The following is a 22,132-nucleotide window of genomic DNA, read 5'->3' on the forward strand; positions in this document are numbered from 1 at the left end:
TTACTTTGGAAAAGATCCAGGTGTATTTTAGGCCAGTTGTCGACAACATCTCTATTCACTGTTTCTAGCTGCTATATTTCCAGGAACTGGGGGAAGGGAGGTAGGCAGTTAGCAGTCCATTGTGTCGAAGCTAAAATGAATGACTTATTTTCTGGAGCTGGAAGACATGAGCGTGCAGTCACCGCTCTGCCCTGTTGCCAATTCCATATCGCATGATTCAGTGAATGGGATTCATTAAATCTAGTGAAACAGAATCGGTGCCGTGCGAGGGCCCTGCAGACCAGCACCCTGTGATATGAATACCAGCTGTCTGTCTGCACACCCAGTGATGGCTCCATACAGGCCTGTTCTGTGTGTGTGGCGTCTCCCTGCCAGCCCCAGCCCCAGCTCAGCCCGAGCCTTGCCCCAGCCCAGCCCAGCCTCAGTCCATCCCAGCCCCAGCCTGAGCCCAGTCCAGCCCAAGCCTAGCTCAGCTTTGACAGTCACCTGAACAGCCCCAGCCCAGCTCCAGCCCTAGAACATCCCGCCTGAACACACCTCATCCTGATTCCTCCTCAGTCCTCCCTACATACTTCTCCAATAAAGCCCCTCCCTGCCTGCCTGTCATATGCATTGTGCAGGCCATTCCCTATCACACACCATCACTGTGTGTTCTCAGGTTCAACCAGCTGTATAGATCTGGGGGGAAAACAAACGTTCTCCTCCCAGGCCAATTGAGTGTACAGAAGGGGTAGAGCTGACTAACTCAATAACTTCTGTTGAGACTCCTCTTAGACAGGCCAGTCACGTCAGCTGCTGTTGCAGGAGGTATCATATAGCCTGTGTCTCAAATGGCACCCTATTCCCTTTAAAGAGCACTACTTTTGACCAGGGCCCATAAGGCTCTGGTCAAAAGTAATGCACTGCATAGGGAATAGGGTGCCATTTTAGAAGCGTCCATGGAGGGATTGAAGGGAGACGTCGAACAGTCACACCTGTTTACTGTTTCAGCAGGAGAGGTGGAACTAGAGAAAACAACTACAGACCACTGTTTAGAACCCCCCCCCCCCCCCTGAATCTCTAAGGGGTTCAATGTCTAGACAAGTTACAGTGTTGTTTCAGTTAAGAGCTATGTACCTTAGCTTCGCTCGTCTTTTGCTACTACACCAACGTGTAATGCCATCATCATATCTATATTGGATAGAAGACGTTCAATTCATGATGTTAAACTAACCTTTATTACAAACACAATCAAAAAGTGTGCCGGTTCAGTTGTACAATGTGACCGACCCTCTTCACTAAGATGATAAAAAACCCAGTTACATGACTACGAGAGAGAGGAGATTATGAAAATGTATATCTCTTGATTTGAACACCCTTTTATAATTTCCTCCAAGACACAAATTCCAAACTTCTCCAGCAGCCTATGCCTGGGCTTGCCTGGGAGATCACTTGGTGCCAGAAGGGGCTTCACGAGGAATTAGCTAATCTTTTTTTAATACTCAATCTTTGAGTCAATGATGCATGGGTTCAGGTAAAAAAAATATGGAGGGAACCCAGGGCCCCTCTCTGTAGCAGTACATGTGACAAAGCCTGACGAGTGCGAATACTTTTTATTGATTGATTTTGCTTCCATGTGTCACAGTCAAGTCTTGTACAGCACATATCTCATAGAAAACCTGAAATCCATTCTATTAAGTCATAGAACAGTGAGCACACCATGTAATCCCTAAAGATGCACAAAATAGACAAATACACTTACTCCAAAACTATACACATTCCACCTTTAAAATTATGCATAGCCTTATATTGCATAGCTTTTACTATAATCTGATAATTGACTCAACGCAGCTGCTCTGTTGATCTCTGAATGGCGAAAACACATATTTCTTTCATCGTGCAGAGTCCAAGGCCATAAGCCCCTCTCAAGCCCTCAACTTCGAGTCAGAGGAATGTTCAAGAGTATTCTGACTGTAGCTGGACATTGGTGTTCACTGGATGCACACTACTGTGCCTTAACACAGGTGTGAAATAAATTATTATATTGAAAATACAAGAAAAATCAGTAAGCTTAACAACTGTCTGCCCCAGTGGAGCAGTGAGAGGTTGATATAGTACACAACTTTAAGTGTTGGTGGTATGGAAAATGTATGAATGTTCATTTATATTTGTACAATTTATCCCATGTCCAACTGGGATCATTTAATTGACATTATTATGACATTATGTCACAATGTCTCATCTCATTCAGAGAGGAATGTGTGCAATGTTAAATAAGTATGTTTTGAAATAATTTGTTTTTATATATAGAGTACCAATAAAACGTTTGGCCACACCTACTCATTCAAGGGTTTTTATTTGTTTTTACTATTTTCTACATTGTAGAACAATAGTGAAGACATCAAAACTATGAAAGTAATGTAGTAACCCAAAAAGTGATAAATTATAATTATAATTTTATATTTGAGATTTTTCAAAGTAGCCATCCTTTGGCTTGATGACAACTTTGCACACTCTTGGCATTCTCTCAACCAGCTTCATGAGGTAGTCACCTGAAATGCATTTCAATTAGCAGGTGTGCCTTGTTAAAAGTTATTTTGCAGAATTTCTTTCCTCCGCAATGTGTTTGAGCCAAGGTAGGGGTGGTATACAAAAGATAGCCCTATTTGGTGAAAGTCCATATTATGGCAAGAACATCTCAAATAAGCAAAGAGAAACGACAGGCCATCATTACTTTAAGACATAAGATAAGTCTGTCAATGCGGAAAATTTCAAGAACTTCGAAAGTTTCTTCAAGTGCAGTTGCAAAAACCATCAAGCGCTTTGATGAAACTGGCTCTCATGAGAACCGCCACAGGAAAGGAAGTCCCAGAGTTACCTCTGCTGCAGAGGATAAGTTCATTAGAGTAACTGAACCTCAGAATGTAGCCAAAATAAATGCTTTGAATTAGTGCAAAGAAACCATTACTAAGGGACACCAATAAGAAGAAGAGACTTGCTTGGGCCAAGAAACAAGGGCAATAAACATTAGACTGGTGGAAATCTGTCCTTTGGTCCAAATTTGCGTTTTTTTGGTTCCAACCGCCATGTCTTTGTGAGCGGATGATCTCCGCATGTGTGGTTCCCACCGTGAAACATGGAGGAGGAGGTGTGATGGTGCTTTGCTGGTGACACTGTCTGTGATTTATTTTGAATTCAATGCACACTTAACCAGCATGTCTACCACAGAATTCTGCAGCAACGCCATCCCATCTGGTTTGTGCTTAGTGTGACTGTAATTTGTTTTTCAACAGGACAATGACCCAACAAACCTCCAGGCTGTGCATCAGATGACCTGGCCTCCACAATCCCCCGACCTCAACCAAATTGAGATGGTTTGGGATGAGTCGGACCGCATAGTGAATGAAAAGCAGCCAACAAGGGCTCAGCATACAGTGGTTGTTCCACTAAAAGTTTTGCGATTAGGCTTCGGGACTTAGAGGTAATTTGTGGTTTAGTGCGGTACCCTGCGTCACCACTTCATTGCTCCAGACCACCGCAAGGGGGAGTTAGAGCACTGATCATGCTTTTGGATCCTACTGTGTCTCTAACTGACAATGAATGGGTGGCTTAAATCTAAATAGAAACTGATAATTGTGCACAACTTCAGTATTACTTACTAAAACTGTTGTTACACTAAGGTTTTTATTATTTTATTTTGTTAGGATTATTTTGGTTTTACTGTAGTACTGTAGGCCACTCACGACCGGTCACGTTATACAGCGCCTGAGTAGCGCAACGGTCTAAGACACTGAATACCAGTGCAAGCTGTGTTGCTACATACCCGTGCCGTCCTCGACTGGGAAACCCATGAGATGATTGTTGGTTTTTGGTTTCTCTCCCTCTAAAAACATGTCTCACCCCATGTTCAAGAATTGTCTTTTTCTCCCTCATTTTACGTTATTTGAAAACAAAATAATCTCCAAAATATTGTTATTTTTTAAACAAAGCAATTATTATTAATTTTGTATAATTATATAAAATCCCGTTGGATATTCTCACAGATATTTTATTAACCCTGTTATTAGCAGGACAATATACACTGCTCAAAAAAATAAAGGGAACACTAAGAGAACACATCCTAGATCTGAATGAATTAAATATTCTTATTAAATACTTTTTTATTTACATAGTTGAATGCGCTGACAACAAAATCACACAAAAATTAAATTAAATTAAGCAACCCATGGAGGTCTGGATTTGGAGTCACACTCAAAATTTAAGTGGAAAACCACACTACAGGCTGATCCAACTTTGATGTAATGTCCTTAAAACAATTCAAAATGAGGCTCAGTAGTGTGTGTGGCCTCCACGTGCCTGTATGACCTCCCTACAACGCCTGGGCATGCTCCTGATGAGGTGGCGGATGGTCTCCTGAGGGATCTCCCAGACCTGGACTAAAGCATCCGCCAACTCCTGGACAGTCTGTGGTGCAACGTGGCGTTGGTGGATGGAGAGAGACATGATGTCCCAGATGTGCTCAATTGGATTCAGGTCTGGGGAATGGGCGGGCCAGTCCATAGCATCAATGCCTTCCTCTTGCAGGAACTGCTGACACACTACAGCCACATGAGGTCTAGCATTGTCTTGCATTAGGAGGAACCCAGGGCCAACCGCACCATCATATGGTCTCACAAGGCGTCTGAGGATCTCATCTCGGTACCTAATGGCAGTCAGGCTACCTCTGGCGAGCACATGGAGGGCTGTGCGGCCCCCCAAATGCCACCCCACACCATGACTGACCCACCACCAAACCGGTCATGCTGGAGGATGTTGCAGGCAGCAGAATGTTCTCCACAGCGTCTCCAGACTCTGTCACGTCTGTCACATGTGCTCAGGATGAACCTGCTTTCATCTGTGAAGAGCACAGGGCGCCAGTGGAGAATTTGCCAATCTTGGTGTTCTCTGGCAAATGCCAAACCCACCTGTGGACGTCGGGCCCTCATACCACCCTCATGGAGTCTGTTTCTGACAATTTGAGCAGACACATGCACATTTGTGGCCTGCTGGAGGTCATTTTGCAGGGCTCTGGCAGTGCTCCTCCTGCTCCTCCTTGCACAAAGGCGGAGGTAGCGGTCCTGCTGCTGGGTTGTTGCCCTCCTACGGCCTCCTCCACGTCTCCTGATGTACTGGCCTGTCTCCTGGTAGCGCCTCCATGCTCTGGACACTGCGCTGACAGACACAGCAAACCTTCTTGCCACAGCTCGCATTGATGTGCCATCCTGGATGAGCTGCACTACCTGAGCCACTTGTGTGGGTTGTAGACTCCGTCTCATGCTACCACTAGAGTGAAAGCACCGCCAACATCAGCCAGGAAGCATAGGAACTGAGAAGTGGTCTGTGGTAACCACCTGCAGAACCACTCCTTTATTGGGGGTGTCTTGCTAATTGCCTATAATTTCCACCTGTTTTCTATTCCATTTGCACAACAGCATGTGAAATGTATTGTCAATCAGCGTTGCTTCCTAAGTGGACAGTTTGATTTCACAGAAGTGTGATTGACTTGGAGTTACATTGTGTTGTTTAAGTGTTCCCTTTATTTTTTTGAGCAGTGTATATATTGTTCATGGCTCCCGAGTGGCGCACAATGGGATTGCCTTGCAGTTCTCCAGTTATATCCACTGAAAGCACGCAAGGTTCAAGGCACGAGGGCAGGGGGCACGGGATGGGACGCAGAGCCGCGCACAGAAGACCGACCTAGCCCATGGGGAAGGGAGGAGGAGGAAGGGGGACGGGAGGTGGACCCCATTCATTGTCATTAATAAAATAATGCTAAAAATAGTTTTTCAAAATGCCGATGTATATTTAGTTATTGATCTATAACAAATTAATATGGGAATAAATATCACTGAATTACAGAAATATCCTCCAATCCTTAATATGTAATTATTGGCGGTGAGTCATGTCATATTTTTCAACATACTGTAGGCCTACCATAGGCGACATGAATCTCACTAGTGTTGAGTAATGTGCTGTTAAAAATGGTGTAGGTCTTATTTATTTAAAGAGCATATTGGAGTTAGTGTAACCTTTATTTAACTAGGCAAGTCAGTTAAGAACAAATTCTTATTTACAAGGACAGCCTACTCCTTCTTTTTCGACATCAGGGAATTGAACCCCGGCCCCCCACAAAACAGGGATTCTTTAGCTAAATAGCCCAGTATTGTACTCCCGACCGTCACGTTGTACATCACCATATTTTCCATTCCATCCTAACGGAGACACAGAGGGTTTTACATTTTTCTTGGAATAGAAACACCATAATATTAATGAAATTAATTTAAGCAAGTACCAGTGAAACGTTTTGAAACACCTACTCATTCCAGGGTTTTCTTTATTTTTACTAGTTTCTATCATAGTTTTGATGTCTTCACTATTATTCTACAATGGAGAAAATAGTAAAAATAAAGAAAAACCCTAGAATGAGTATGTGTTCTAAAACTTTTGACCGGTAGTGTATATTTAGTCTCCCACCTGCCTTTTGACGAACACCAAACGTGTTTGCTTATTTTTTTCTTGAAGAAATGTTTTTTTTCTGGACACTCTTCCGTAAAGCCCAGCTCTGTGGAGTGTATGGCTTAAAGTGGTCCTACGGACAAATACTCCAATCTCCACTGTGGAGTTTTGCAGCTCCTTCAGGGTTATCTTTGGTCTCTTTGTTGCCTCTCTGGTTAATGCCCTCCTTGCCTGGTCTGTGAGTTTTGGTGGGCGGCCCTCTCTTGGCAGGTTTGTAGTGGTGCCATATTCCTTAAAATTTGTAATAATGGATTTAATGGTGCTCTGTGGGATGTTCAAAGTTTCTGATATTGTTTTATAACCCAACCCTGATCTGTACTTCTCCACAACTTTCTCCCTGACCTGTTTGGAGAGCTCCTTGGTCTTCATGGTGCTGCTTGCTTGGTGGTGTCCCTTGCTTAATGGTGTTGCAGACTCTGGGGCCTATCAAAACATGTGTATATATACTGAGATCACGTGATAGATCATTGGACACTTTATTTATCTAATTATGTGACTTCTGAAGGTAATTGGTTGCACCAAATATTATTTAGGGGCTTCATAGCAAAGGGGGTGAATACATATGCACGCACTACTTTTCCGTGAAAAAATGTAAAATTATTTTTTGAAACAAGTTATTTTTTCATTTCACTTCACCAATTTGGACTATTTTGTGTATGTCCATTACATGAAATTCAAATAAAAATCTATTTAAAATACAGGTTGTAATGCAACAAAATTGGAAAAACGCCAAGGGGGATGAATACTTTTGAAAGGCACTGTGTTACCACTTATTTTGACATCTTCGGGAGATGAGAATCGTAGGCTGAACAATAATAGGCTACGGACCTAGAAAGCCGGAGCTTATTCAGAAGTCCCATTGTGTTACGACCGGTTGTAAATATATGGTGTAGGCTAGGTTCCATAAGGCTAGGTCTCGAGTTGGGGTGTTCCTCTGCGAGATCCATGTAAATATATGGTGTAGGGTAGGTTCCGTAAGGATAGGTCCAGAGTAGGGGTGTTCCTCTGCGAGATCCATGAGTGTCACTACAGTGTAGGGTAGGTTCCGTGAAGGACAGGTCCCTAGTGGGGGAATTCTGAAAGAGGGACGAAAGTCTCAGCCACAGTGGCCATGAAGCCAAAGGGTGTGTGTGTGTGTGTGTGTGTGTGTGTGTGTGTGTGTACGTTTGAAGATGATTCATGTGTAGTAGCAGTAGCAGTAAAGAGAGATTGGTTTATGCCTTAGTGGTGCGGGGAAATGTGACAGATTAGGTGAATTGACAGACACAAAAGTATCATCCAGCACCAAAAGGTGGAGTATGGTGTAGCGACCAAACTATTGATAGCCTAAGCTGTTACTACTCAACACTGTTGGGGGGTGACGCCGAGTCAGTTATAATGGATATAGCTTTTAGAAGCCAGTGTAACTGTATAGCTTCCGTCCTGCTCCTCGTCCCTACCTGGGTTCGAACCAGGGACCCTCTGCACACATCGACAACAGCCACCCTTGAAGCATCATTACCCATCGCTCAACAAAAGCCGCGGCCCTTGCAGGGCAAGGGGAATAACTACGTCAAGGTCTCAGAGCGAGTGACGTCACCGATTGAAACACTATTAGCGCACACCCCACTAACTAGCTAGCCATTTCACATCGGTTACACCAGGAGACTCCCGGAGTGGGATGGGTAGAAAGGCAAAATGTTACCAAAGCATTAGAAGTGCAAAAAAAAGGCATATGACCAGCACCAAGAACCAAATAAATGGTGGGAAAATTTTGCAAAAATTTTACAAAATTGCTACACATTATCCCGTAGATAGAAAGTTTAAAACCAGCCATGAATGCAATCGTAGTGTGGAATATTGAAATCAGAGAACGGTCCAAACTACAATACGCAGGCATCCTAACCATGGCATTTTATCAGCAGCGGATAAAACTGGAAAAATTGAAAAATAGAGACCTGCAAGGTCAAATGGAGCAGGCAGTGGACAAAAATGAGACGACAAATAAGAAACTAGGCATATCCGAAGGGAGTGCGCATAGATTAGATCAGGGGTGTCCAACCCTGTTCCTGGAGAGCTACCTTCCTGTATGTTTTCGCTCCAACCCCAGTTGTAACTAACCTGGTTCAGTTTATCAACCAGCTGATTATTAGAATCAGGTGTGCTAGATTAGGGTTGGAGTGAAAACCTACAGGATGGTAGCTCTCCAGGAATGGGGTTGGAGAGCCCTGGAATAGATGAACAAAAGCAGGAATTGGCTGTTGCGCTAGAAAAGAGTCAAAACCTAAACCAGGAATTAGAGGGTGCCCTTGAGGATAGACAAAAACAAATAAAACAACTCATGGTTGCGCTTCAACAGTATTACAAATACGTGTGGAGGAGTATATGTAATTGCACCTCATCCGCCATTTACCACATGCTACAAGGTGAAAGGTCACAGGTAAAAGAGGCAAAAGAGCGATATGGGATGCGAGAGGCAGAGGACAGGCAAATTACAAGTCTGGATTATAGTAGTACCGGACTGGATAGTGATTAGCATTATCCAGGTAATCGTAGAGATGTGCACCCAGTACGAACACACGCGACCCCGGTTACATATTATCCGTGACAAATAGTACCAGGGGAGGACAACCCTGTTCCTGATGACGCACATCCCCAAGTACGGATCCAAATTCAGCATCACCATCAGCCAATGAGCGAATTGGGTAGTATTATGAAAGAGGCACCAGATCCAGTAAGGGAGGGACAGGAATTTATCAGTTGCCGGAGGAAACAGGGTAGAATTTTTGGGTTCCATGCTGGTGATCACAATCATATTGTACGCTCGCTTTTGCCAAGGGCCATGTTACCAGCACTCGCACAGGGATATCGAAGCATGTGACCCAGCCCACAGCAAATTATGAAATTGAGCGATTCTTAACTAGTTGGGAATGTATTGTTTAGACAGATGCGAGTAAAATTAGTAACTGAAAGAAGGAGTACGTGATTATGTGGATCGGATGGATGACGCGTTACGTCTTGTCATGGTTCCTCCTGGCACCAGAGGGCGGTAGAGTCCGCCCTAGAGACTTTTATGGACTCAGGTGTGTCTTATTATTTTAATGATGTCCCTCTTAAAAGAGGTGTGTTTTCTGTGGTCGTTACGTGAGTGAGTTTGTGAGACTTAGTGTTTGTTGGCTTTTCAAGTCTACTGTGATCCCGTGGCTTCTGTTTCTCTGTAAAATATTACGTTTATCCTTAACCACTGATTCCTTGTCTGGTCTCTTCTCTGCACCTGGGTCCAACCTTACCACGTCACAGTACTAATCTGACAATGGGGGATAGAAACGATCAAAACTATTCTTATGGTCAAGCGACAGGGGGAAGGAGATGCATATGAGCAAATGAAGGCATACTGTACGTAGATACTCATGTAGGGGCTGAACTAGTGACTGAGATAGAACTCTGTCAGTGTAAATGGTATGATGACGGGGTCAAAGGCCAGTCTTACGGAGTGTTAGTTGCAGATTCTGTCAGGACCGATATCACTACATTTTATGGCGTCCCAAAAACCAAGGCGTTGACGTTACAGGGAATTGGAAGAGCAGAATTTCATATGACTGGGATGGCGATTTGTGAGGCTAATATATTAAGGAAGTGGGTAATCAAGTCTTTGGGGAACGATACCACTCTGTGTTTATTGTTACAGGGGATAGCTCGTAGGAGAGGAATGAGATCTGTGCACAATATAGAGACTACTATGATGTTTAACTGAACATCACACATACCCAGATCATGGCGAGAGTAGCAGAGATAGTGTAGTCATTTCAGACACTATTGTCAACTTTCAGTGAGGCGTTTGTCAAAGAAGGTACAACGCTTGAAAGAATAGCTACAGATCCCTGTATACAGGAGGCCATCTCACCGGAAGGGAAGTTCACTGAGGTAGTATCATCACATCTCCTGCAGAGTGTGATTAAGAAACATGTGACTCAGAGTTTTGTAAGGTTGGATACTCTTCCAACTCCACTAATATCTCCCACATTTCTAACAGCCAGCAAACACTTGACATTTCTCCCAGAAGATTGAGACCGAGTGACGGTAAACAGAAAGTGTCAGAAGGTGGCTGCTTATCAACCATTGGGACCGAAAGTTAGCACAGTAACGAGGGTGTTCACAAAGGGGTGGGTGTGGATCGGCCTTGGGATGAGCGATGTGTACCTAACCGGAGCACAGGAAAGTATTATCCACGGTACCGACTGTAGCAGAATATAGGAGGTCATTGAAGATGTTGGTGGCTAGGGAACCAGGTATGAGTTGGGAGACAGGTAGGAGGTATCTGAAAGGTTCAGTCCTAGATCTATCTGTGCATTGTTGGGATATCATCTTCTGAAGGCATTGATGTTGAAACGTATATACAGTGCTGATTTACCTCAGGATGAGATAAAGTTGATTAGGGCCGTGTATCTCGTGTATCTCGTGAAGGAGTTTGGGAGCGAAGTGAAAATGACATGACTTGGGAACACCTCTTTGTAACCTGTGGCCTGACGGGGAAGTCTGGGTGAGGCATGAGAAGGTTTTTTAGGGCCTTCATTTTTGAGGAAACCGGCAGAAAATTATCCCAACGGCATAGAGTCAAGTGAAGAGCGAGTGGGAATCGTCATGTTATCAAACTTCAGTATGTCTTTGCATATATAATTATGCAAGGCTTAGCACATTATTAATATTTGTTATGTTTTGTGTTTCTTTCTGCTTTTCAAGTCTTGTGCTATCACTCTCTTAGGAACCAGAAGGAGGAAGTGGAGAAAGTAAAAAGGTCCATCTGAAATGGAGGAAGTAAAAAGCTTTAGCTGAAATATTATTCTCAGTTGAACGACGAGAGATGGAAATAGCAGGGTGCATAGTGTAATTATAGATCAGAGGCCATAAGCCTCGGAGGTGTAAACATAATAATTACTGTGAATGTTATCCATGTTTAAATTCCTGTTCGTTTATAAGTAATTCCAAGTTTAAATGAGTTGAACAGTATGGAGTTAATGTGCAAAAGGGTACTACATTCTAAACTTGAAATATGAAATATCCCTATTCATGTTATCATATTATAACCGAGGGCATAGAAATCTACTGAGTGAGAGAGGGGAATGCAGAAAGTGCACATGCTGTCAGAACATGTTATTGTTAGATATCAGGTATCCTATGGAGAGGGCCAGAGTCTGGTTCCAGTCAACAGGACAGTCGTGAGTTGGTGAGGAATTTGGGCCAAGGTCAGGTCAGATGAAGTGAGAAAGAACACGCATCACTAAATTCTGTCTAGCAACAGAGATGCATTGGCTGTCCAGATGTGTAACGGAGGAGACACGGCAAAGGAAGAAGGTATAAATATATGGGCTTGTGTAAATATGTCTTTGTCTTTCAGCTGTTTTAAACCATTGGGTGAATAAACTTGGTTTGAGCTTTGACTAGTTGTCCGTTAGTTTTTCACTCCATTTTTCAGAACCTAACACTCTCAACCAGCTTCATGAGGAATGCTTTTCCAACAGTCTTGAAGATGTTCCCACATATGCTGAGCCCTAGTTGGCTGCTTTTCCTCCACCTCATCCCAAACCATCTCAATTAGGTTGAGGTTGGGTGATTGTGGAGGCCAAGTCATCTGATGCAGCTCTCCATCACTCTCCTTCTTGGTCAAATAGCCCTTACACATTCTGGAGGTGTGTTGGATAATTGTCCTGTTGAAAAACAAATGATAGTCACAATAAGTGCAAACCAGATGGGAAGGTGTATCGCTGCAGAATACTATGGTGGCCATGCTGGTTATGAGTGCCTTGAATTCTAAATAAAACAGACACTGTCACCAGAAAAGCACCAGACCATCACACCTTCTCCTCCATGCTTCACGGTGGGAACCACACATGCGGAGATCATCTGTTTACCTGCTCTGCATCTCACAAAGACACGGGGGTTGGAACCAAAAATCTCACATTTGGACAAAGGACGGATATCCACCGGCCATTGCTCGTGTTTCTTGGCCCAAGCAAGACGCTTCTTATTATTGGTGTCCTTTAGTAGTGGTTTCTTTGCAGCAATTCGAACATGAAGGCCTGATTCACATAGTCTCTGAACAGTTGATCTTGAGATGTGTCTGTTAATTGAACTCTGTGAAGCATTTATTTGAAGCTGCAATCTGAGGTGCAGTTAACCCGAATGAATTTATCCTCTGAAGTAAGAGGTAACTCTGGGTCTTCCTTTCCTGTGGTGGTCCTCATGAGAGCCAGTTTCATCATAGCGCTTGATGGTTTTTGCGACTGCACTTGAAGAAACTTTAGAAGTTCTTGAAATCTTCTGCATTGACAGACCTTCATGTCTTAAAGTAATGATGGCCTGTTGTTTCTCTTTGCTTATTTGAGCTGTTCTTGACATAATATGGACTTGTTCTTTTACCAAATAGGGCTATCTTTTGTATACCACCCCTACCTTGTCACAACACAACTGATTGGCTCAAACGTATTAAGGGAAGAAATTCCACAAATTAACTTTTAACAAGGCACACCTGTTAATTGAAATGCATTCCAGGTGACTACCTCATGAAGCTGGTTGATAGAATGCCAAGAGTGTGCAAAGCTGTCATCATGGCAAAGGATGGCTACTTTGAAAAATCTCAAATTAATTTTGATGTTTAACACTTTTTTGGTTACCTCATGATTCCATATGTGTTCTTTCATAGTTTTGATGTCTTCACTATTATTCTACAATGTAGAAAATAGCACAAATAAAGAAAAACCTTCTTTCTTAATGAGTAGGTGTGTCCAAACTTTTGACTGGTACTGTATATCAGATAATATTCTAATCTTTGGTGACTTTAATATTCACATGGAAAAGTCCACAGACCCACTCCAAAAGGCTTTCGGAGCCATCATCGACTCAGTGGGTTTTGTCTAACATGTCTCTGGACCCACTCACTGTCACAGTCATACGCTGGACCTAGTTTTGTCCCATGGAATAAATGTTGTGGATCTTAATGTTTTTCCTCATAATCCTGGACTATCGGACCACCATTTTATTACGTTTGCAATTGCAACAAATAATCTGCTCAGACCCCAACCAAGGAACATCAAAAGTCGTGCTATAAATTCACAGACAACACAAAGATTCCTTGATGTCCTTCCAGATTCCCTCTGTCTACCCAAGGACGCCAGAGGACAAAAAATCAGTTAACCACCTAACTGAGGAACTCAATTTAACCTTGCGCAATACCCTAGATGCAGTTGCACCCCTAAAAACTAAAAACATTTCTCATAAGAAACTAGCTCCCTGGTACACAGAAAATACCCAAGCTCTGAAGCAAGCTTCCAGAAAATTGGAACGGAAATGGCGCCACACCAAACTGGAAGTCTTCCGACTAGCTTGGAAAGACAGTACCGTGCAGTACCGAAGAGCCCTTACTGCTGTTCGATCATCCTATTTTTCTAACTTAATTGAGGAAAATAAGAACAATCCGAAATTCCTTTTTGATACTGTCGCAAAGCTAACTAAAAAGCAGCATTCCCCAAGAGAGGATGACTTTCACTTTAGCAGTGATAAATTCATGAACTTCTTTGAGGAAACGATCATGATTATTAGAAAGCAAATTACGGACTCCTCTTTAAATCTGCGTATTCCTTCAAAGCTCAGTTGTCCTGAGTCTGCACAACTCTGCCAGGACCTAGGATCAAGAGAGACGCTCAAGTGTTTTAGTACTATATCTCTTGACACAATGATGAAAATAATCATGGCCTCTAAACCTTCAAGCTGCATACTGGACCCTATTCCAACTAAACTACTGAAAGAGCTGCTTCCTGTGCTTGGCCCTCCTATGTTGAACATAATAAATGGCTCTCTATCCACCGGATGTGTACCAAACTCACTAAAAGTGGCAGTAATAAAGCCTCTCTTGAAAAAGCCAAACCTTGACCCAGAAAATATAAAAAACTATCGGCCTATATCGAATCTTCCATTCCTCTCAAACATTTTAGACAAGGCTGTTGCGCAGCAACTCACTGCCTTCCTGAAGACAAACAATGTATACGAAATGCTTCAGTCTGGTTTTAGACCCCATCATAGCACTGAGACGACACTTGTGAAGGTGGTAAATTACATTTTAATGGTGCTCCTAGACCTTAGTGCTGCTTTTGATACCATCGATCACCACATTCTTTTGGAGAGATTGGAAACCCAAATTGGTCTACACGGACAAGTTCTGGCCTGGTTTAGATCTTATCTGTCGGAAAGATATCAGTTTGTCTCTGACAAATCAACTGTAAATTTTGGTGTTCCTCAAGGTTCCGTTTTAGGACCACTATTGTTTTCACTATATATTTTACCTCTTGGGGTTGTTATTCGAAAACATAATGTTAACTTTCACTGCTATGCGGATGACACACAGCTGTACATTTCAATGAAACATGGTGAAGCCCCAGAATTGTCCTTGCTAGAAGCATGTGTTTCAGACATAAGGAAGTGGATGGCTGCAAACAATCTACTTTTAAACTCGCACAAAACAGAGATGCTTGTTCTAGGTCCCAAGAAACAAAGAGATATTCTGTTGAATCTGACAATTAATCTTAATGGTTCTACAGTCGTCTCAAATAAAACTGTGAAGGACCTCGGCGTTACTCTGAACCCTGATCTCTTTTTGAAGAACATATCAAGACCATTTCAAGGACAGCTTTTTTCCATCTACGTAACATTGCAAAAATCTGAAACTTTCTGTCCAAAAATGATGCAGAAAAATTAATCCATGTTTTTGTCACTTCTAGGTTAGACTACTGCAATGCTCTACTTTCCGGCTACCCGGATAAAGCACTAAATAAACTTCAGTTAGTGCTAAATACGGCTGCTAGAATCCTGACTAGAACCAAAACATTTGATCATATTACTCCAGTGCTAGCCTCTCTACACTGGCTTCCTGTCAAAGCAAGGGCTGATTTCAAGGTTTTACTGCTAACCTACAAAGCATTGCATGGGCTTGCTCCTACCTATCTCTCTGATTTGGCCCTGCCGTACATACCTACACGTACGCTACGGTCACAAGACGCAGGCCTCCTAACTGTCCCTAGAATTTCTAAGCAAACAGCTGGAGGCAGGGCTTTCTCCTATAGAGCTCCATTTTTATGGAACGGTCTGCCTACCCATGTCAGAGACGCAAACTCGGTCTCAACCTTTAAGTCTTTACTGAAGACTCATCTCTTCAGTGGGTCATATGATTGAGTGTAGTCTGGCCCAGGAGTGGGAAGGTGAACGGAAAGGCTCTGGAGCAACGAACCGCCCTTGCTGTCTCTGCCTGGCCGGTTCCCCTCTTTCCACTGGGATTCTCTGCCTCTAACCCTATTACAGGGGCTGAGTCACTGGCTTACTGGGGCTCTCTCATGCCGTCCCTGGAAGGGGTGCGTCACCTGAGTGGGTTGTTTCACTGATGTGGTCATCCTGTCTGGGTTGGCGCCCCCCCTTGGGTTGTGCCATGGCGGAGATCTTTGTGGGCTATACTCAGCCTTGTCTCAGGATGGTAAGTTGGTGGTTGAAGATATCCCTCTAGTGGTGTGGGGGCTGTGCTTTGGCAAAGTGGGTGGGGTTATATCCTTCCTGTTTGGCCCTGTCCAGGGGTGTCCTCGGATGGGGCCACAGTGTCTCCTGACCCCTCCTGTCTCAGCCTCCAGTATTTATGCTGCAGTAGTTTATGTGTCGGGGGGCTGGGGTCAGTTTGTTATATCTGGAGAACTTCTCCTGTCCTATTCGGTGTCCTGTGTGAATCTAAGTGTGCGTTCTCTAATTCTCTCCTTCTCTCTTTCTTTCTCTCTCTCGAAGGACCTGAGCCCTAGGACCATGCCCCAGGATTACCTGACATGATGACTCCTTGCTGTCCCCAGTCCGCCTGACCGTGCTGCTGCTCCAGTTTCAACTGTTCTGCCCTATTATTATTCGACCATGCTGGTCATTTATGAACATTTGAACATCTTGGCCATGTTCTGTTATAATCTCCACCCGGCACAGCCAGAAGAGGACTGGCTACCCCACATAGCCTGGTTCCTCTCTAGGTTTCTTCCTAGGTTTTGGCCTTTCAGGGAGTTTTTCCTAGCCACCGTGCTTCTACACCTGCATTGCTTGCTGTTTGGGGTTTTAGGCTGGGTTTCTGTACAGCACTTTGAGATATCAGCTGATGTACGAAGGGCTATATAAATACATTTGATTTGATTTTGATTTGATCAGTGGAGGCTCCTCAGAGGAAGGGGAGGACCATCCTCCTCAGCAAATTTCATAAAAATATAATAGATATCCTTTTTTGATAAAACTATACAAAATCTATTAATGTCACCAAATAATTTATTAAAACACATGACTTTTTGTAATGAAGGTCTACAGTAGCCTCAACAGCACTCTGTAGGGTAGCAACATGGTGTAGCTGGAGGACAAATTGCTTCCGTCCATCTCTGGGCACAATGACTTCAATACAAAACCTAGGCGGCTCATGGTTCTCACCCCCTTCCATAGACCTACACAGTAATTATATCAACTCCAACCTCCAACATATCAGAGCTCTTGCAGCATGAACTGACATGTTGTCCACCCAATCGAAGGATCAAATAATTAATCTAGTACTGAAAGCATAAGCTACAGCCAGCTAGCACTGCACTGCATCAAATGTGGTGAGTAGTTGACTCAAAGAGAGAGAAAGACAATAGTTGAACAGTTTTGAACAAATTCATTCAAAAATGGAGGAGCAAGAGAGAGAGAGATTTGGTCATTTTTGTCACTTTCACTTAATTAGCTAGCAAATGCAGCTAGCTAGTTTAACCTACTCAAACATCCAGTTCAAACATAGAGGGATGCTAGGTTAGCTAGCTGGCTATGACTGTTCAACACTGGAACTCTTACAAGTCAAGGTAAAGTGCATTCGGAAAGTATTCAGATCCCTTTCCTTTTTCCACATTTTGTTACGTTACAGCCTTATTCTAAAATGGATAAAATAAAAACATGTCCATATCAATCGACACACAACACCCCATAATGATAAAGCAGAAAAGGTTTTTTATTTTAGCAACAACAACTAAAACTATATATACCTTGTTTGCAATAGTATTCAGACCCTCAAAATTGAGCTCAGATGCATTCTTTCCATTGAATATCCTTGAGATGTTTCTACAACTTGATTGGAGTCCACCTGTGGTAAATTCAATTGATTGGACATGATTTGGAAAGGCACACACATGTCTATATAAGGTCCCACAGTTGGCAGTGCATGTCAGAGCAAAAACCAAGCCATGAGGTCGAAGGAATTGTCCATAAAGCTCAGACACAGGATTGTGTCGAGGCACAGATCTGAGGAAGGATACCAAAAAATGTCTGTAGAATTTAAGGTCCCCAAGAACACAGTGGCCTCCATCACTCTTAAATGGAAGATGTTTGGAACCACCAATACTCTTCCTAGAGCTGGCCGCCCTGCCAAACGGAGCAATCAGGGAGAAAGGGCCTTGGTCAGGGAGGTGACTAAGAACCCGATGGTCACTCTGACAGAGCTCCAGAGTACCTCTGTGGAGATGGGAGAACCTTCCAGAAGAACAACCATCTCTGCAGCACTCCACAAATCAGACCTTTATGGTAGAAGCCATAAAGGCCAGGCCCTCCTCGGTATAAGGTACATGACACCCCACTTCGAGTTTGCCAAAAGGTACCTAAAGGATTCTCAGACCATGAGAAACAAGATTCTCTGGTCTGATGACACCAAGATTGAACTCTTTGGCCTGAATGCCAATCGTCACGTCTGGAGGAAACCTGGCACCATCCCTATGGTGAAGCATGGTGGTGGCATCATCATGCTGTGGGATGCTTTTCAGAGGCAGGGACTGGGAGACTAGTCAGGTTCAAGGGAAAGACGAAAATCTGCTCCTGAGCGCTCAGGACCTCAGACTGGGGTGAAGGTTCACTTCCCAACAGGACAATGACCCAAAACACACGCAAAGACAATGCAGGAGTGGCTTCGGGACAAGTCTCTGAATGCCCTTGAGGGACCCAGCCAGAGCCCGGACTTGAAACCGATCAAACATCTCTGGAGAGACCTAAAAATAGCTGTGCAGCGACACTCCCCATCCAACCTCACAGAGATCGAGAGGGTCTGCAGAGAAAAATGGGAGAAACTACCCGAATACAGGTGTGCCAAGCTTGTAGCGTCATAATCACTGGCAAAGTCGCTTCGACAAAGTACTGAGTAAATGGTCTGAATACTTATGCAAATGTGACTGTGTTTTTTATTTTTAATATATTTGCAACATTTTCAAAAAAAACGTTTTTTCTTTGTCATTATGGGGTATTCTAAGTAGATTGATGAAGAAATAAAACTATTTAATCCATTTTAGAATAAGGCCATAACGTAACAAAATGTGGAAAAGTCAAGGGGTCTGAAGACTTTCCAAATGTACTCAAAAGTTTGGACACTTACTCATTCAAGGGTTTTTCCCTTATTTAAAAAAATATATTTTCTAAATGGTAGAATACATCAAAACTATGAAAAAACATGTGGAATCATGTAGTAACAAAAAAGTGTTAAACAAATCCAAATATATTTTATATTTGAGATTTTTCAAAGTGGCCAAATGGACAATGACCCAACAAATCTCCAGGCTGTGTAAGGGCTATTTGACCAAGAAGGACAGTGATGGAGTGCTGCATCAGGCGACCTGACCTCCACAATCACCCGACCTCAACCTAATTGAGATGGTTTGGGATGAGGTGGATCGCAGAGTTAAGGAAAAGCAGCCAACAAGGGCTCAGTATATGTGGGAACTCTTTCAAGACTTTTGGAAAAGCATTCCAGGTGAAGCTGGTTGAGAGAATGCCAAGCATGTGCAAAGCTGTCATCAAGGCAATGGGTACTAATAATAATAATAAGTATGCATCCCAAATTACACCTTTTCCCCAAAGGTATTGTCCTATATAGGGAATATGATGCCATTTTGGACTCAGACTAAGTGTGTCACATTCATAAGGAAGGACTACTGAAGGACCTAGAATCTGTGGTGGTTGTTTTCTCTCAAGGAGTCTGGAAAAAACATCTCCGCCAAGCCAGGCGATGCAAAGCTCCCAAATGATGATTGACAGAGAAGCAGACAGAAGCAGGAACATTCTGACAAATTAATATTGAGTTGCATTCCTGAGGTGGCAATAGAAATTACATTCAGACTATATTATGATTATTATATCTAATCACAACCACATATTGTCTCTGAGCACGTCTAACTACTCAATTATAACCATGAGACAACATGTTGAAGCAGCCAGCAGGGATCACAGTTAACCTCTGGCATCGAGAAGCCAACACAACAACAGCTTTGGATTATAAATTTAAATCGAGAAAATATAGCTTCAAGTTATTTTTGCAAAGGGAGAAAAATGTAAGCTACTTCGTGCAGCAGCCCCAGCCCACCGCGCGCACGTGAGAAAGTGAACCTGTCTTTGCAGATCTCCCTGCACTGACAAATGGTCATTAGTGGTACATCTTGATAATTGTGCTGAATGCTTCAAAACAGAGGAGCACTTAAGCCTTACCTAAAGACATGGAGGAATTTACGATTAATTACCATTTTACCTAGCAGTTTCACAGAGTTCTCTAAGTTCTCAGTGAAAGGAGTTGCTAATGTTGTAGCCTAATCCTGACAGCAACATCTCGTCACTCAATTTACACTCAACTAAAGCCACAAAGATGCTACTCAGATCAGACTGTCTATGAACTGATCAGTCCAATAAGTGGTCACATACCACACCACAGGCACTCTGCCCTCTGCTGGCCTTCAGCAACAAAACAGGAAAGTTACCAGAGTTTACAGGAAGATGACATATGTAATCTAGCACTTTAGGAGGTATCATCTTAATACCCAGATCTTCCTCATTGTGCGACCAAAATTATGTTAAAACACCCGCAGAATACTTAGCTTTGCCACAGGAGATTACAGGCTTCGTCTGGAATTGCTTATACGGCTCGACTACGGCATGAGATATGTTTAACTCAGAATGGAGTCTTAAGAACTAAGTAGAGGTTCTTTGAGACAGAATTTTTTAACGTGAAAGTCAGAATAGGCATTTCTTGTTATCAGATGACTGACGATGAAGAGCAGGAAGTTTGTCAGTGCCGGCGGTACGTTAGTACTCTAATTGTTTTGAAGATGAACGACATCCTCTAAAGGCCGTGTATTAGCTAAATAGTTAAGAAGATAAAAACCCATAAAGGATACACTGTATTGGATCTAAACGGTGGCTTGTTGACAAAACACTTCCTTGTTGGTACACACAGAATGGTCTCTATGAACCACAAACTGAAAGGTGAAAAGGGGCGAGACACCGTACAAAAAGCAGGACAATAATTGCATAGTAGCAGGACCCAACAGTTTTATTTCTGACTTCAAAGAGCACAGTTGATGTTAGAGATCAATGGTTATGAGAAGCAATTTAGGAGATCAATTTGGAGTGTGCAATTGAATGCAAAAGAGGAGCAGTCAAGTGTAAATCTGCCTTGTTAACATACAACAGATGGCCTTGTTCTCCACTGTACTGGGGATCAGACCTGAAATTGAAGTGAGGCCATTGGCTGTGCTCTCAAAGGGTCAAGGGGTCACATCCTAAGTGATACACTTTTGAACCATGAGAAAGGCACTTAGATGATCATTCTCCATGTCAGGCAGCATGTGTGTTGAGGTATTAGAAAAACTAGGGGGTAATTATTAAAGAATCCTATTCATTTCCATTACGACAAGTCCTCACTCACCTTGTTGGAGTATTTTGCCAAAGTACTTGTTCTGACTGGTGCAGTTCCAGCGGCGAAAGCGAAACTGGTACTGGCACTCCCGCACACCCAGCTTGGCACCCTTGGCGACCTCGTGGACGATCTCTGGCTGGGTCTGGCACAGCTCGGCCTGCTTTCCCGCTAGTCGCTTGGTCTTCCTGCAGATACTGTTGGGATCCATAACGAGAGGGCTCCCCACTGCCCTACAGAGAAGCACACAACACATAGACTGTGACTACAACTCCTGTGTCATGCTACAGTGGCATAACATTATTATGAGGTCTTGTTACATTTCAGAGAAGTATCTTACCTAGAAGTAGCACTAAATTTAAATGAACGTGTTCTTCTATCAGGCAGTTTGGTTACTTGACACCACATAGTTGTGCAAAAAAATACATTTCAGGTGTGGAGAGAAATAGTAAAGCTGTGCTGATCGTCAGGGAACATAGGAAAGAGAGAGAAAGTTGCATCTTAATTGCTGTGTTTCTTACATCGCGTTGACAGATGTATGTTTACACTTAGGTAAATTGTTTATTTCAATTCCTAATGGGAGTACGGGCCTCAGGTCCAACACTGTGAACTCTCGCCAGTACTTCCCATGACAGTTGCTATGACATAATGTGAGAACAGCCCTATCCCCCTGTTCCCTCTATTCAATAACTCTGCATCTGACTCCAGTTCAGCTGATGTGATCCGTAAACCTCGAGTCCATTTTTATCATTATGTGGGAGTAAGGAGTGAGTGAGAATACCTCATTGCTTTTCACTCACCCCTGTCACAGCTAATCTTTCTAAGTAATAACATTCATCTGCCTCGTGAGTTTGTTTTAAGAAGTCA

At 43.1% G+C, this 22,132-nt stretch overlaps 1 protein-coding gene across 1 annotated transcript in view; it reads right to left on the reverse strand.

Annotated features, from left to right (window-relative positions):
* The window catches only part of LOC101268914 (protein Wnt-6), a 35,837-nt gene that overhangs the window by 9,372 nt on the left and 4,333 nt on the right, over window positions 1–22,132 (reverse strand). The window contains exon 2 of the mRNA XM_021579181.3: window positions 21,278–21,498. Within this exon, the coding sequence (XP_021434856.3) occupies window positions 21,278–21,498 (221 nt within the window). The remainder of the gene's footprint in view (window positions 1–21,277; window positions 21,499–22,132) is intronic.

The sequence above is a fragment of the Oncorhynchus mykiss genome, chromosome 22, assembly GCF_057628025.1.
Source record: "Oncorhynchus mykiss isolate SJ-2025 chromosome 22, ASM5762802v1, whole genome shotgun sequence".
In the NCBI taxonomy this organism is placed as follows: domain Eukaryota; kingdom Metazoa; phylum Chordata; class Actinopteri; order Salmoniformes; family Salmonidae; genus Oncorhynchus; species Oncorhynchus mykiss.